The sequence below is a fragment of the Salmo salar genome, chromosome ssa19 (assembly GCF_905237065.1).
Source record: "Salmo salar chromosome ssa19, Ssal_v3.1, whole genome shotgun sequence".
Taxonomy (NCBI): domain Eukaryota; kingdom Metazoa; phylum Chordata; class Actinopteri; order Salmoniformes; family Salmonidae; genus Salmo; species Salmo salar.
In genome coordinates this window covers 29510665-29522841 of record NC_059460.1, presented here as the reverse complement: position 1 = coordinate 29522841, position 12177 = coordinate 29510665, and the positions used below count along the sequence as shown (strand labels likewise).

General features: G+C 41.2%; 2 protein-coding genes across 5 annotated transcripts in view; one reads left to right on the top strand and one right to left on the bottom strand.

Moving 5' to 3' along the window:
• Positions 1 to 3708, bottom strand: part of LOC106578684 (POU domain, class 6, transcription factor 2) — a 146668-nt gene extending 142960 nt beyond the window's left edge. For all 3 annotated transcript variants that reach the window (XM_014157779.2, XM_014157782.2, XM_014157781.2), the window contains exon 1: positions 3428 to 3708. The gene's annotated coding sequence lies outside the window, so the exon portion shown is untranslated. The remainder of the gene's footprint in view (positions 1 to 3427) is intronic.
• LOC100195256 (vacuolar protein sorting 41 homolog (S. cerevisiae)) overlaps positions 3500 to 12177 on the top strand; it is a 30270-nt gene continuing 21592 nt past the window's right edge. Inside the window, exon 1 of one of the 2 annotated variants that reach the window (XM_014157693.2) lies at positions 3500 to 3755. In XM_014157693.2, coding sequence (XP_014013168.1) covers positions 3738 to 3755 — 18 coding nt within the window. In that variant the 5' untranslated portion in view covers positions 3500 to 3737. The remainder of the gene's footprint in view (positions 3756 to 12177) is intronic. The other variant, NM_001140285.1, reaches the window with a different exon arrangement.

Below are 12177 nucleotides of genomic sequence, written 5' to 3'. Positions count from 1 at the left end.
TAGGCTAATACACTACTATAGTGAGATAGAACCGGGTAGAACGGCATATACCTACAGGTACATTTTTCACGTCCCACCTTGTATGATTGAAGACTAAGGATATGCAGGTAGCCTAGTGGTCAGAGCGTTGGAGTAGTAACTGCAAATGTTGCTAAATCGAATCCCTGAGCTGACAAGGTAAAAATCTGTCATTCTGCCCCTGAACAAGGCAGTTAACCCACTGTTCCTAGGCTGTCATTGATAATAAGAATTTGTTCTTAATTGACTTGCCTAGTTACATTTTTTGTTATTCCTGTCTTGATATCACATTGACAAGAACAGATCACCGGAGTGTTAGTGCAATGACAAAAGACTGTTGGGAGAATGATAATGTCTTTCAAAACATGTGTCTATATTTAGTAGCTGCATTGGTGTCAGAAGTGGGATGGCGTGAGGGACTTGGTATACACTTGTCGCCAAAAGTTTTTAGAATGACACAAATATTAATTTTCACAAAGTCTGCTGCCTTAGTGTGTATGATGGCAATTTGCATATACCCCAGAATGTTATGAAGAGTGATCAGATGAATTGCAATTAATTGCAAAGTCCCTCTTTGCCATGCAAATGAACTGAATCCCAAAAAAACATTTCCACTGCATTTCAGCCCTGCCACAAAAGGACCAGCTGACATCATGTCAGTGATTCTCTCGTTAACACAGGTGTGAGTGTTAACGAGAACAAGGCTGGAGATCACTCTGTCATGCTGATTGAGTTCGAATAACAGACTGGAAGCTTCAAAAGGAGGGTGGTGCTTGGAATCATTGTTCTTCCTCTGTCAACCATGGTTACCTGCTAGGAAACAAGTGCCGGCATCATTGCTTTGCAGAAAAAGCCCTTCACAGGCAAGGATATTGCTGCCAGTAAGATTGCACCTAAATCAACCATTTATCAGATCATCAAGAACTTCAAGGAGAGTGGTTCAATTCTTGTGAAGAAGGCTTCAGGGCACCCAAGAAAGTCCAGCAAGCGCCAGGACCGTCTCCTAAAGATGATTCAGCTGCGGGATCGGGGCACCACCAGTACAGAGCTTGCTCAGGAATGGCAGCAGGCAGGTGTGAGTGCATCTGCACGCACAGTGAGGTGAAGACTTTTGGAGGATGGCCTGGTGTCAAGAATGGCAGCAAAGAAGCCACTTCTCTCCAGGAAAAACATCAGGGACAGACTGATATTCTGCAAAAGGTACAGGGATTGGACTGCTGAGGACTGGGGTAAAGTCATTTTCTCTGATGTATCCCCTTTCTGATTGTTTGGGGCCTCCGGGGAAAAAAGCTTGTCCGGAGAAGACAAAGTGAGCGCTACCATCAGTCCTGTGTCATGCCAACAGTAAAGCATCCTGAGACCATTCATGTGTGGGGTTGCTTCTCAGCCAAGAGAGTGGGCTCACTCACAATTTTGCCTAAGAACACAGCCATGAATAAAGAATGGTACCAACACATCCTCCGAGAGCAACTTCTCCCAACCATCCAGGAAAAGTTTGGTGACAAACAATGCCTTTTCCAGCATGATGGAGCACCTTGCCATAAGGCAAAAGTGACAACTAAGTGGCTCGGGGAACAAAACATCGATATTTTAGGTCCATGGCCAGGAAACTCCCCAGACCTTAATCCTATTGAGAACTTGTGGTCAATCCTCAAGAGGCGGGTGGACAAACAAAAACCCACATATTCTGACAAACTCCAAGCATTGATTATGCAAGAATGGGCTGCCATCAGTCAGGATGTGGCCGAGAAGTTAATTGACAGCATGCCAGGGCGGATTGAAGAGGTCTTGAAATAGAAGGGTCAACACTGCAAATATTGACTCTGCATCAACTTCATGTAATTATCAATAAAAGCCTTTGACACTTACGAAATGCTTGTAATTATACTTCAGTATTCCATAGTAACATCTGACAAAAATATCTAAAGACACTGAGGCAGCAGATTTGTGAAAATTAATATTTGTGTCATTCTCAAAACTTTTGGCCACGACTGGAGAGAGGTGTCGGGATACTCTCTCCTGAAGGAAGGGGGTAATATAGTGATGTCACTAGCGATATTATCAAGAGGTTCAGACATCTTGGTGTAAGGGTTAAGGTGTTGGCTTGACAGTTGTTGGACCTGGGTTGAAATCCCAGTTGGGGCTATGCATGCTATGTTTAGTAGAATAATAATTAATGATTAATAATAACAATTTTACTGCAATGACCTCAATAGGTCATGAATAAAAGAATGTCCACTTATAAACCAGGGTTGCTACATATTTATTATTATAGCAGCAGCAGGAATGGATTCTGCAGTGGTGAATTATACACTGTAGATAATCTTTGGGTGCAGTCAAAGAGGTAGAGGCCAAAGTGAAAGAGTTGACTCCGCCCGAAAATCTGTCTGTGCAGATTAAGCAGACTTGGTCTGTTTAAAGACGCACTATGCAGAAATCGCTCCTCCATTTCCTGGTTGCTAAAATGCTAATAGTTTGCCTAATTTCAATTTATGTCAAAAAACAAGCAAGTATAGTGTAGAGAATCATTGTACCATCTAAATGCTGTGAAATATACTTTCATATTGTATTGTATTTTCTGCTGTTTGAAGCTGGCATAAAACCGAAAGTAAAAGCCAGCAAAACGAAACTTAAGAACGGGAAACATAGAAATAATGCACATAGAACAGATCTACTGCTTTTTAGACTTGCGTTCAATGAGAATGACAGATCTATAACACAAAATTTCTATGTGAATTTAGTCAGGTTGCCCAAAAGGTTACATATTGCAGATTTACACTTCCCTCGCTAACTTTAAACATCAGCTATCTGAGCAGCTAACCAATCGCTGCAGCTGTACATAGTCCATCTGTAAATAGCCCACCCAATCTACCTACCTCATCCCCATATTGTTTTTATTTACTTTTCTCCTCTTTTGCACACCAGTTTCACTACTTGCACATCATCATCTGCTCATCTATCACTCCAGTGTTAATCTGCTAAATTGTAAATACTTTGCTACTATGGCCTATTTATTGCCTTACCTCCTCACGTCATTTGCACAAACTGTATTTAGACTTTCTTTTTTTCTATTGTGTTATTGAGTGTACGCTTGTTTATTCCATGTGTAACGCTGTGTTGTTGTTTGTGTCGCTTTATCTTGGCCAGGTCGCAGTTGTAAATGAGAACTTGTTCTCAACTAGTTTACCTGGTTAAATAAAGGTGAAATAAAAAAACAAAAAATATGCTTAAGGGGGCAATGCATCATATATACAGTCATTGGGACAATGACCGAGTGTCGAATTTGGTCAAGATTAAGGTGAATTGCTATTTTTATAGGCGAGGCTTATTTTATAAGTTTCATAATACTTAAGTTATAATGAGAGTGATATGTCTTCTACAAAAATATAATTGGCTAGAATGTTCCCACCTGATCGTGCCTCCTCCCGCAATGTATTTCCATTAGTAGAGCGCTCAGTCGACCATCTTGGCAAAATAATAGATCCCCTTTGGTGCAGTCCATTTGACAAGAAAACCATAATACCACACGTTTCCGGTTTCTGTCATGTGATTTTATATGACTTGCATAGTGCGTTTGTCAACAAGAAACCGTTTTGGTATCTGGAGAATTCAGTGAATTCGTTTAGTTTTCTTTTGCGTACCATTAGCTAGCTAAATATTTAAAGCCACTAATGGTTAGTTGAAAACAGAACGCTGTTCTGCTATCGCTTCCAATCATCATGGCAGAAGTAGAGAAGGTAAGCGTAGCCTATCGTCTCATCTGTTTTGCAATCAAATCAATTTATCTTCGTGCATTGGCTTTTCTAGGATATTATTCTAACAAAATTATTTATTTGCATTTGTAACCTAGTATGCATGTGATGAAGACAGTGCGTTGCTGAAAAATGTAAACAAAGACAACAGTATTTTGCTAGTTATTCGTATAACGCCAGCGTGTAGTCCTAAAACCCGGAAATAAGTTAGCTCTGTTTCTTTAGCCACCCCATGTGAAAAATGGGGGAAAGAATAGGGTTTTGGAATACACGCCGAAAATAAGGCCTGAGGTTATACATTTTGTTCTATTAGATGATAGCAGTGAGTTACCATGACCTTTGTGAATTATGAGCCCTTTGTGTTTTTGTTACATCAATTCTAAAAAATTCACAAAGTGATGTTCCCTGATGATCATCTAGAAACCTTCTTTACCACGGACCTTATTTTCGGCATTTATGGTTGATTTTGCAAATACGGGCACTTTTATTTGTACTTTTTTTGGGGAAAATGGAACCTCTTGAAACTGCTTTTTATCTATCAGAATATTTTCTTCACTCTGTCTGGAAACAAGATTGAATAGCGTCTGAGACCTTACTATTTAACAATATAAAGATTTTGATCGGTTTCCCCAAATACCCGAGGGGAAATGTCAGTACCACCACGTCATAAATATTGCTATTTTAGTTGAAAAGGCAATTACAGAAATTGTGCCCAATGTATTTTATATAACATTTCACATTATTTATTTTTTGGGAAGTTTTCTTAATTATATGAATTCATCATGTCTAGATATCCATATATGCCTTGGTGATACTCAAAAACATGTATTTACCACATCAACATTGTCATATTTTACATTATTTTAGGACTTATCTTAAGAACATGTTCACATATGGGAAAAATCATCTATATCAATTGTAATTTAATACACCTTTTCCTCAAAAATATGTACTGTGATGGTAATGACTTAGTGTTGTGGTAATGACAGCATGGTGGAAATGACATATAAACAACTGATGAAAATAGCATTAAATATTTTTATGTCACATATGTTTAATTTCATTGAAGATATAGAACACACCATTCAAACCTCACAATTTTGGGATTCAATGCATTAGGCAGAAATACATAGTTGGAAACACTGGTTGACATTAAACAAATTATTGTTCACTGGTTGCAGTCTATTAATTCAGACTCGTGAGATAGGTGTGTGCTCACTCAATATTAGGTTTTGCCCTTAATACCCTCTTTTGCTCAACGAGAGAGCACATTTCCTCCGACTGCGCCATCAAGGATCATATGCCGTTTTGTCACTGGATGAGGCTCAGGGACAAGCCCAAACACATTTTCTGGTTGGTACCATACAATGTCCTCTCTCATTGGCCAAAATAATCGGTTGGCTCCCACACGACTCATCGTCTTGACTAGAGCGCAGCTCTCTGCATCAACATCTTGTATAATACCAGGGTAAGGGTCATATATAAATCATATTTCACAACACTTTCCAATCAGGCCTTCGGATATGTCAGAAATGGGCTGTATTGCGCTAGGAGATGGCTGTGGTGCTGTGCAGGTTAACGTAGAAGGTTGTGCTTTGTCTGCCTCTGTTTTGGCCCACAGACTGTAATAATTCAATAATCACATAGAAGTGGAGTCATTTGAGGTGCGGGTAGGTCATCATTGTGTAGTTGTAAGACTTAAGGTGAGTGTGGCAGTGTGTTCCTTGACAGGTATGACACCATAACCACTCTTTTCTGGATAGGTGATGTTCTGTTTCTTTGGTTTATTTTCCATTGCCTCCTTTTTTCCCTTTTTTCTAGCTGGGAAAGTTGTGAGGTGGGTTTCAGTTCACCACTTTCTTTTCTCTTGAGATATCTTTCTTTTTGTTTCTTAACATACTCCTGGTGTCTTTTATAGGATCTTCTTTGATTTTATTTATGTACACTACATGATCAAAAGTATGTGGACACCTGCTTATTGAACATCTCATTCCAAAATCATGGGAATTAAAATGGAGTTGGTCCTTTTGCTGATTATAACAGCCTCCACTCATCTGGGAAGGCTTTCCACTAGATGTTGGAACATTGCTGCAGGGACTTGCTTCCATTCAGCCACAAGAGCATTAGTGAAGTCGGGCACTGATGTTGGGTGATTAGGCCTGGCTCGCAGTCGGCGTTCCAATTCATCACAAAGGTGTTCGATGGGGTTGAGGTCAGGGTTTTGTGCAGGTTGGTCAAGTTCTTCCACACTGATCTCGACAAACCATTCCTGTTTGGACCTCGCTTTGTGCACGGGGGCATTGTTTCCGTTTAAGAAATGCTTTGCAACAGAATAGGCCTAATGAATAAGCCCCTGTTAGCCAAGTACCTCAACTCCTCCACGGAGTTGAGAGCAGACTCGTTTTTGAAAGGAATTTCAGACTCCTTTGATTCGCTTTGCAGTTGATACTTAATTTTTTTAAATTCTAGAGCGACTGCCCCTAAAGTAATTTCTCGTTAGACCTATGTGGCATCGATATGAGTCAAACATTTATTCTAGTGCCAAAATTGACTACAAAGTGTAAACGGGATCATTTTGGTCATAAAGTCAGTCTCGTCCAAAACGGAGATTTGCGAGATGATAGGAAAAAATTGTGTCACGGAATGAAGGTGCCTACAGTTTTCTGTGGGTTGGATTTATTTTAATCCTGCCCACATGCCCACAACTGGCAGCGCCCAAGTAATCGCCAATTCGCAGCGCACCTACATGCGCGGCGATAATAATGCCCATGGTGAATTTGGTGTAACATTAACTGGCCCGAGGCCTCCCGGGTGGCGCAGTGGTCTAAGGTACTGCATCGCAGTGCTAGCTGTGCCACCAGAGACTCTGGGTTCGAGCCCAGGCTCTGTCGCAGCCGGCCGCGACCGGGAGGCCCATGGGGCGACGCACAATTGGCCCAGCGTCGGCCGTGTTAGGGAGGGTTTGGCTGGCAGGGATATCCTTGTCTCATTGCGCACTAGCGACTCCTGTGGCGGGCCTGGCGCAATGCACGCTGACCAGGTCGCCAGGTGTACGGTGTTTCCTCTGACACATTGGTGCGGCTGGCTTCTGGGTTGGATGTGCATTGTGTCAAGAAGCAGTGCGGCTTGGTTGGGTTGTGTTTCGGAGGACGCATGGCTCTCGAACTTCGCCTCTCCCGAGTCCGTACGGGAGTTTCAGCGATGAGACAAGACTACCAATTTGGATACCACGAAATTGGGGAGAAATAAGGGGGTAAAAAAAATACCATTAACTGGCACAATAAGGATATTAAGAGACCATCAGTAAATTGCACAATGTACATGGGACAATATTTTAAAAGGTCAATAGCTCCAAATTTCGATGATGTAACCCTTTACACTCTTTCCATACAGGTTGAAAATGGCAGATTTGGGCACTGATAAATGCCTGAATTGGAACCCAGTGGCTGTACAGTAACATGCTGTATATGACCTCAGGCTCTGCACTTCACAGCGCTGTATGGGTTTTGACTGACAGTCGTTCTGAACTTGAACACTGCGTGCGACAAGAAGTTGCACTCATCCCTCCCACTAAATGGGCAGCTTTAGCACATTTTTGTTGATTCAGTGAAGGAAATGCTGTATATTAAGAGGACTCGGTGTATTTTGAAAGACGAGATGTTGAGGATTATAATAAATACTGCTTTGTCATACCAGCAAGCCAAGCACTAGTAAGTCCAAATGTGCACTTCACATTTCGATATCATAAAATTGTATTGCGCCATACCCTGGGTTATTCTGAAGAAAATGTGCCTATGCTTGCAGTGGTGACGCATCTTCCGGGCACCTGGGGCAGAGCTGTTGCCTGTTTTGCATGTTATTTTGTCATTAATTTGAGTCACAGTTTGCAAACAATAAAAAAATTGCCAAAGATTTACATTTGAAGTGCCCATCCAAGAAGGCTCAAGGTCATTGGCCACAGATAAGATTATGTAAAATCACAACAAGTCGGAAATTGCAAATTCAACAATGAGTGGTTTGGAAAGAATCAGTGGCTAACTGCAGGCGTTGCAAAGCAATCACTTTTTTGCTTCCCCTGCTTGCTATCCGGTGGAGAGGGTGTGTGGTCCATGCCTGGGTTTTAGGATTTAAAACATCTGTCTGAATGGGTCTCTCTTCCAAGCTTAAAGGATAAATATTCACACGCAACACCATGGGCCAGAAAAGGTTGAATACATTGGCCATGCTGTCAATCCAGTATGACTTCTGCAGTGTTCAAAACAACTGGAAACTGGGAATTCTCAGACATCCGCTCTGACTTAGCCTACTGTTCTGACTTGGAGGTGTACATGTAGCCTATAGCCTGTTTTATAGAAATATCATAATTGAATATTTTAAGCACTTTCACTGTCTGCCTATATGCCCCCTTTATTTATCCTATGGTTCTGACTTGGTATACAGGGAGAATACTGTAAGAACGGCCCATGTTCGATATTCTGTCGCTGTACGTTTCAAAGTGCTGAATAAATAGTTATAATGACTACGTCCATCTTAGCTCGCTCATTAATGTCTTAATCTAAATAACGGATTGCCTCTTATCATCATCCCCTTATGCCATAGTTTGTACATCTCAATTGTTAGTAGAAACCACATTTGTTGAAGCAAGTCAGCCATGTCAGCGATGTTTTTTTTTTAAGGCAGTAAATGAGGCTGAATGAACTGTTTGGCTGCCAGACGAGGCTCCGCTGATAGCCAGGTGTAGCAGTGGTAAGGTGTTGGGACTGCTGATGGGACTCTGCTGTTGGGACAGCTTTATGTAGGCCCTAACAGTTTGTGGGCACCGTTTGTCACCATTATAGTGAAATGAATGTATTGTTTAGTGTTGTGTGTTCTTACAGTGTGCTCCCTGTACAAGTCAGAACCGTAGGATAAATAAAGGGGGCATATAAACAGACAATGAGAGCTCTTACAATATTTGATGATTACATTTCTCTAAAACAGGTTATAGGCTACATGTGCATCACCAAGTTAGAACAGGAGGCAAAATTAAGAGGTGAAAATATACCAAATTATTAGGGTGAGGCACATTGAACGCCGTTTGGGTATTTGCGTGTCAAAAAAGATACACGTCACACAACACTATTTAACGTGTTAAATCAGCTTTTAATTTAACACGTCAAATAACACAATTCTATTATAGTATGTTGTGTGTGCTGAATTTGCACATGCAAGCCAAGCGCCAACACTACTATCAGTAGCACTGTCAAAGTTGTACAAAAAAAGTAGCCAAACAAGCACACACCGGGCCACGAACGGGCCACGAATGGGGAAAAATGTAACTTAGAAGAAAAGATAACCTAAATTGATTGTCAATCAGTCTTTATACACCTGTGAAGTGTACCAGTCCCTCCTGCAGCAAAGCACCCCCACAACAGGATGCTGCCACCCCCATTCTTCACGGTTGGGATTTTGTTCTTCGGCTTGCAAGCTTCCCCCTTTTTCCTCCAAACATAACGATGGTCATTATGGCCAAACAGTTCTATTTTTGTTTCATCAGACCAGAGGACATTTCTCGAGAAAGTACAATCTTTGTCCCCATGTGCAGTTGCAAACCGTAGTCAGGCTTTTATATGGTGGTTTTGGAGCAGTGGCTTCTTCCTTGCTGAGTGGCCTTTCAACTTATGTCGATATAGGACTCGTTTTACTGTGGATATAGATACTTTTGTACCCGTTTCCTCCAGCATCTTCACAAGGTCCTTTGCTGTTGTTCTGGGATTGATTTGCACTTTTCGAATCCAAAGTACTTTCATCTCTAGGAGACAAAACGCGTCTCCTTCCTGAGCGGTATGACGGCTGTGTAGTCCCATGGTGTTTATACTTGCATACTATTGTTTGTACAGATAAACATGGTACCTTCAGGCGTTTGGAAATTGCTCCCAAGGATGAACCAGACTTGTGGAGGTGTCCAGTTTTTTTTCTGAGGTCTTGGCTGATTTCTTTTATTTTCCCATGATGTCAAGCAAAGAGGCACTGAGTTTGAAGGTAGGCCTTGAAATACATCCACAGGTACACCTCCAATTGACTCAAATTATGTCAATTAGCTAATCAGAAGCTTCTAAAGCCATGACATAATTTTCTGGAATTTTCCATGCTGTTTGAAGGCACAGTCAACTTAGTGTATGTAAACTTCTGACCCACTGGAATTGTCATACAGTGAATTATAAGTGAAATAATCTGTCTGTAAACAATTGTTGGAAATATTACTTGTCATGCACAAAGTAGATGTCCTAACCGAAACTATGGTTTGTTAACAAGAAATTTGTGGAGTGGTTGAAAAACGAGTTTTAATGAGTCCAACCTAAGTGTATGTAAACTTCCGACTTCAACTGTATCTCCCTTGTTTATTACATTTATTTATGCAGCAGCATGCAAGACATTTTTGGACTTACCTTGTGAAAGTGGCGCAGCGTTCCTTTTTGGGCAAAATTTGTCATCAAGGTCTGGCATTCTCTGGATTCATGGTGGGAACTTGGGGGGGGCGACGACGACACACACACACACACACACACAGCCACTCCATTGAATAGCAGGTTAGTGGTTGCTTTGCAATGCTTGCAGTTAGCCATTGATTCCTTCAAAACAACTCATTGTTCAATTTGCGATTTCCAACTTGTGTAATCTTCATGGCCAATGAGCACCAATTCATTTTATCTACAATTTCTCTTCATTATTTCTCTTCATATGACAAAGATTAAAAAGGATTTGCCAGTAGATTGTCAACTTTATTCATGATGATGACTGCTAGCTAAGACTTTGGAAGTAAGATGCTGACATGATCAGTCCAATTAACGTGATTTGACCTTCATTTTATCTGTGGCCAATGACCTTGAGCCTTCTTGGAAGGGCAATTGTAATATAAATCTATAGCAGGACCCAAAGGACTGACATTTTGGATGTCTACCCTTGCTAAGGACTTAAACTTGCTGACGACGTACTGTCCCCATTAGTGACAGAACACTGAGTCAATCACGGCGCAATGCTCCTATTTTCTGCTGGCTCGCCCCACCACCACAGAAAGCACTGAGCTAGGCTGAAACACCTGCATTTTGGAGCTGCCTTACTCAAGAAAACAAAAAAGAGACCGTGTGTATGTAGCTTTATTAACTGAATTATATATTTTTTTACATTGCTTGCAAACTGATATGTGACACGCTCTGCCCTGAATGACGGGTCGCCACTTCTCATGACTCTTTTTTTTTTTGTGCACCAAAATTACGATTTGTTTCCCTGAATTGCCTTGTGAAAGCCTAACACTGTCATATCGTATTTTCTAACTTCGCTAGTCATGTTGGCGATGTAACAACAAAATTGTGCCCACCTGACCCAGATTGCGATTTATAATGGACACAACAGTAATTATATGACGGCAGGGATGCAAGGTTGTGTTCCAAACAAAACAATTACAAGTTTGCTTGTTTTAATTCCTCAATGGCACATTGATTAGAGCTAATAGAAAGCACCTTACAGTTGTAGAGTCTTCTTTCAGTCATAAGTGCATTGAAATGACTTAGGAAACACTTTAGAGTGGCTACACTAGTTAGTCCTTTCACTCAAACCCACTACATATGTTTGTCTTATGTTGCACCTACAACATATCTTCCAGGAATATTCTTATCATGTTACTGAATGTATCCAGAGTATTTTAAGATTTCGTTCACAAAAAGTATATGTAGAATCCACATACAATCAATAGGGTAATGTTTGGATTCTATCTAGTTATCTTAACCTTTTGGTCTAATAATTTCCCCATAATTTACAAACTGTTCCCTTTCAATCGCTACCATGGTTATGCATATGCTTTAAATATTTTTTCTGTAAGACAAGTCAAACCAACTTTGCCACGGTTGCACACCAGCCGGTTGAAGCTAATTGGCGAAATCATTTGACTAACTCTTCCTACCTGCGAACACACACGACACCCACTTCAATCAAACCACAGTCATGGCTGCTTGCATTTCTTAAAGGGCAATTTCACCACTTTTCATCCTCATTTTGTAAGGCTCTGGGTGTAGTGGGTGCGAAGGAAGCAGGAAGCAGAGAGTACACGATAGTGCTTTATTTGCACACACGGCGAACATAAGCCACCCCACGAAAATACAGGGCGCACACAAAACAAATGCCCCAAACACTGGGGACTGAAACAGTCCGGAGAAAACCCATGACCGAAACACGTCAGACACAAGTGTGCACAGTAGCAACACACAAACAATCCCGCACACAGAGCAGGTGGGCCTACTGGCTAAAATAACCCGACTAATCAGCCTAACACAAAACAGGTGAAACCAATAAACAGAAAGGGGGAAAAAAGGGAATCTGTGGCAGCTAATAGGCCGGTGACGACAACCGCCGAGCACCACCCGAGAAGGAA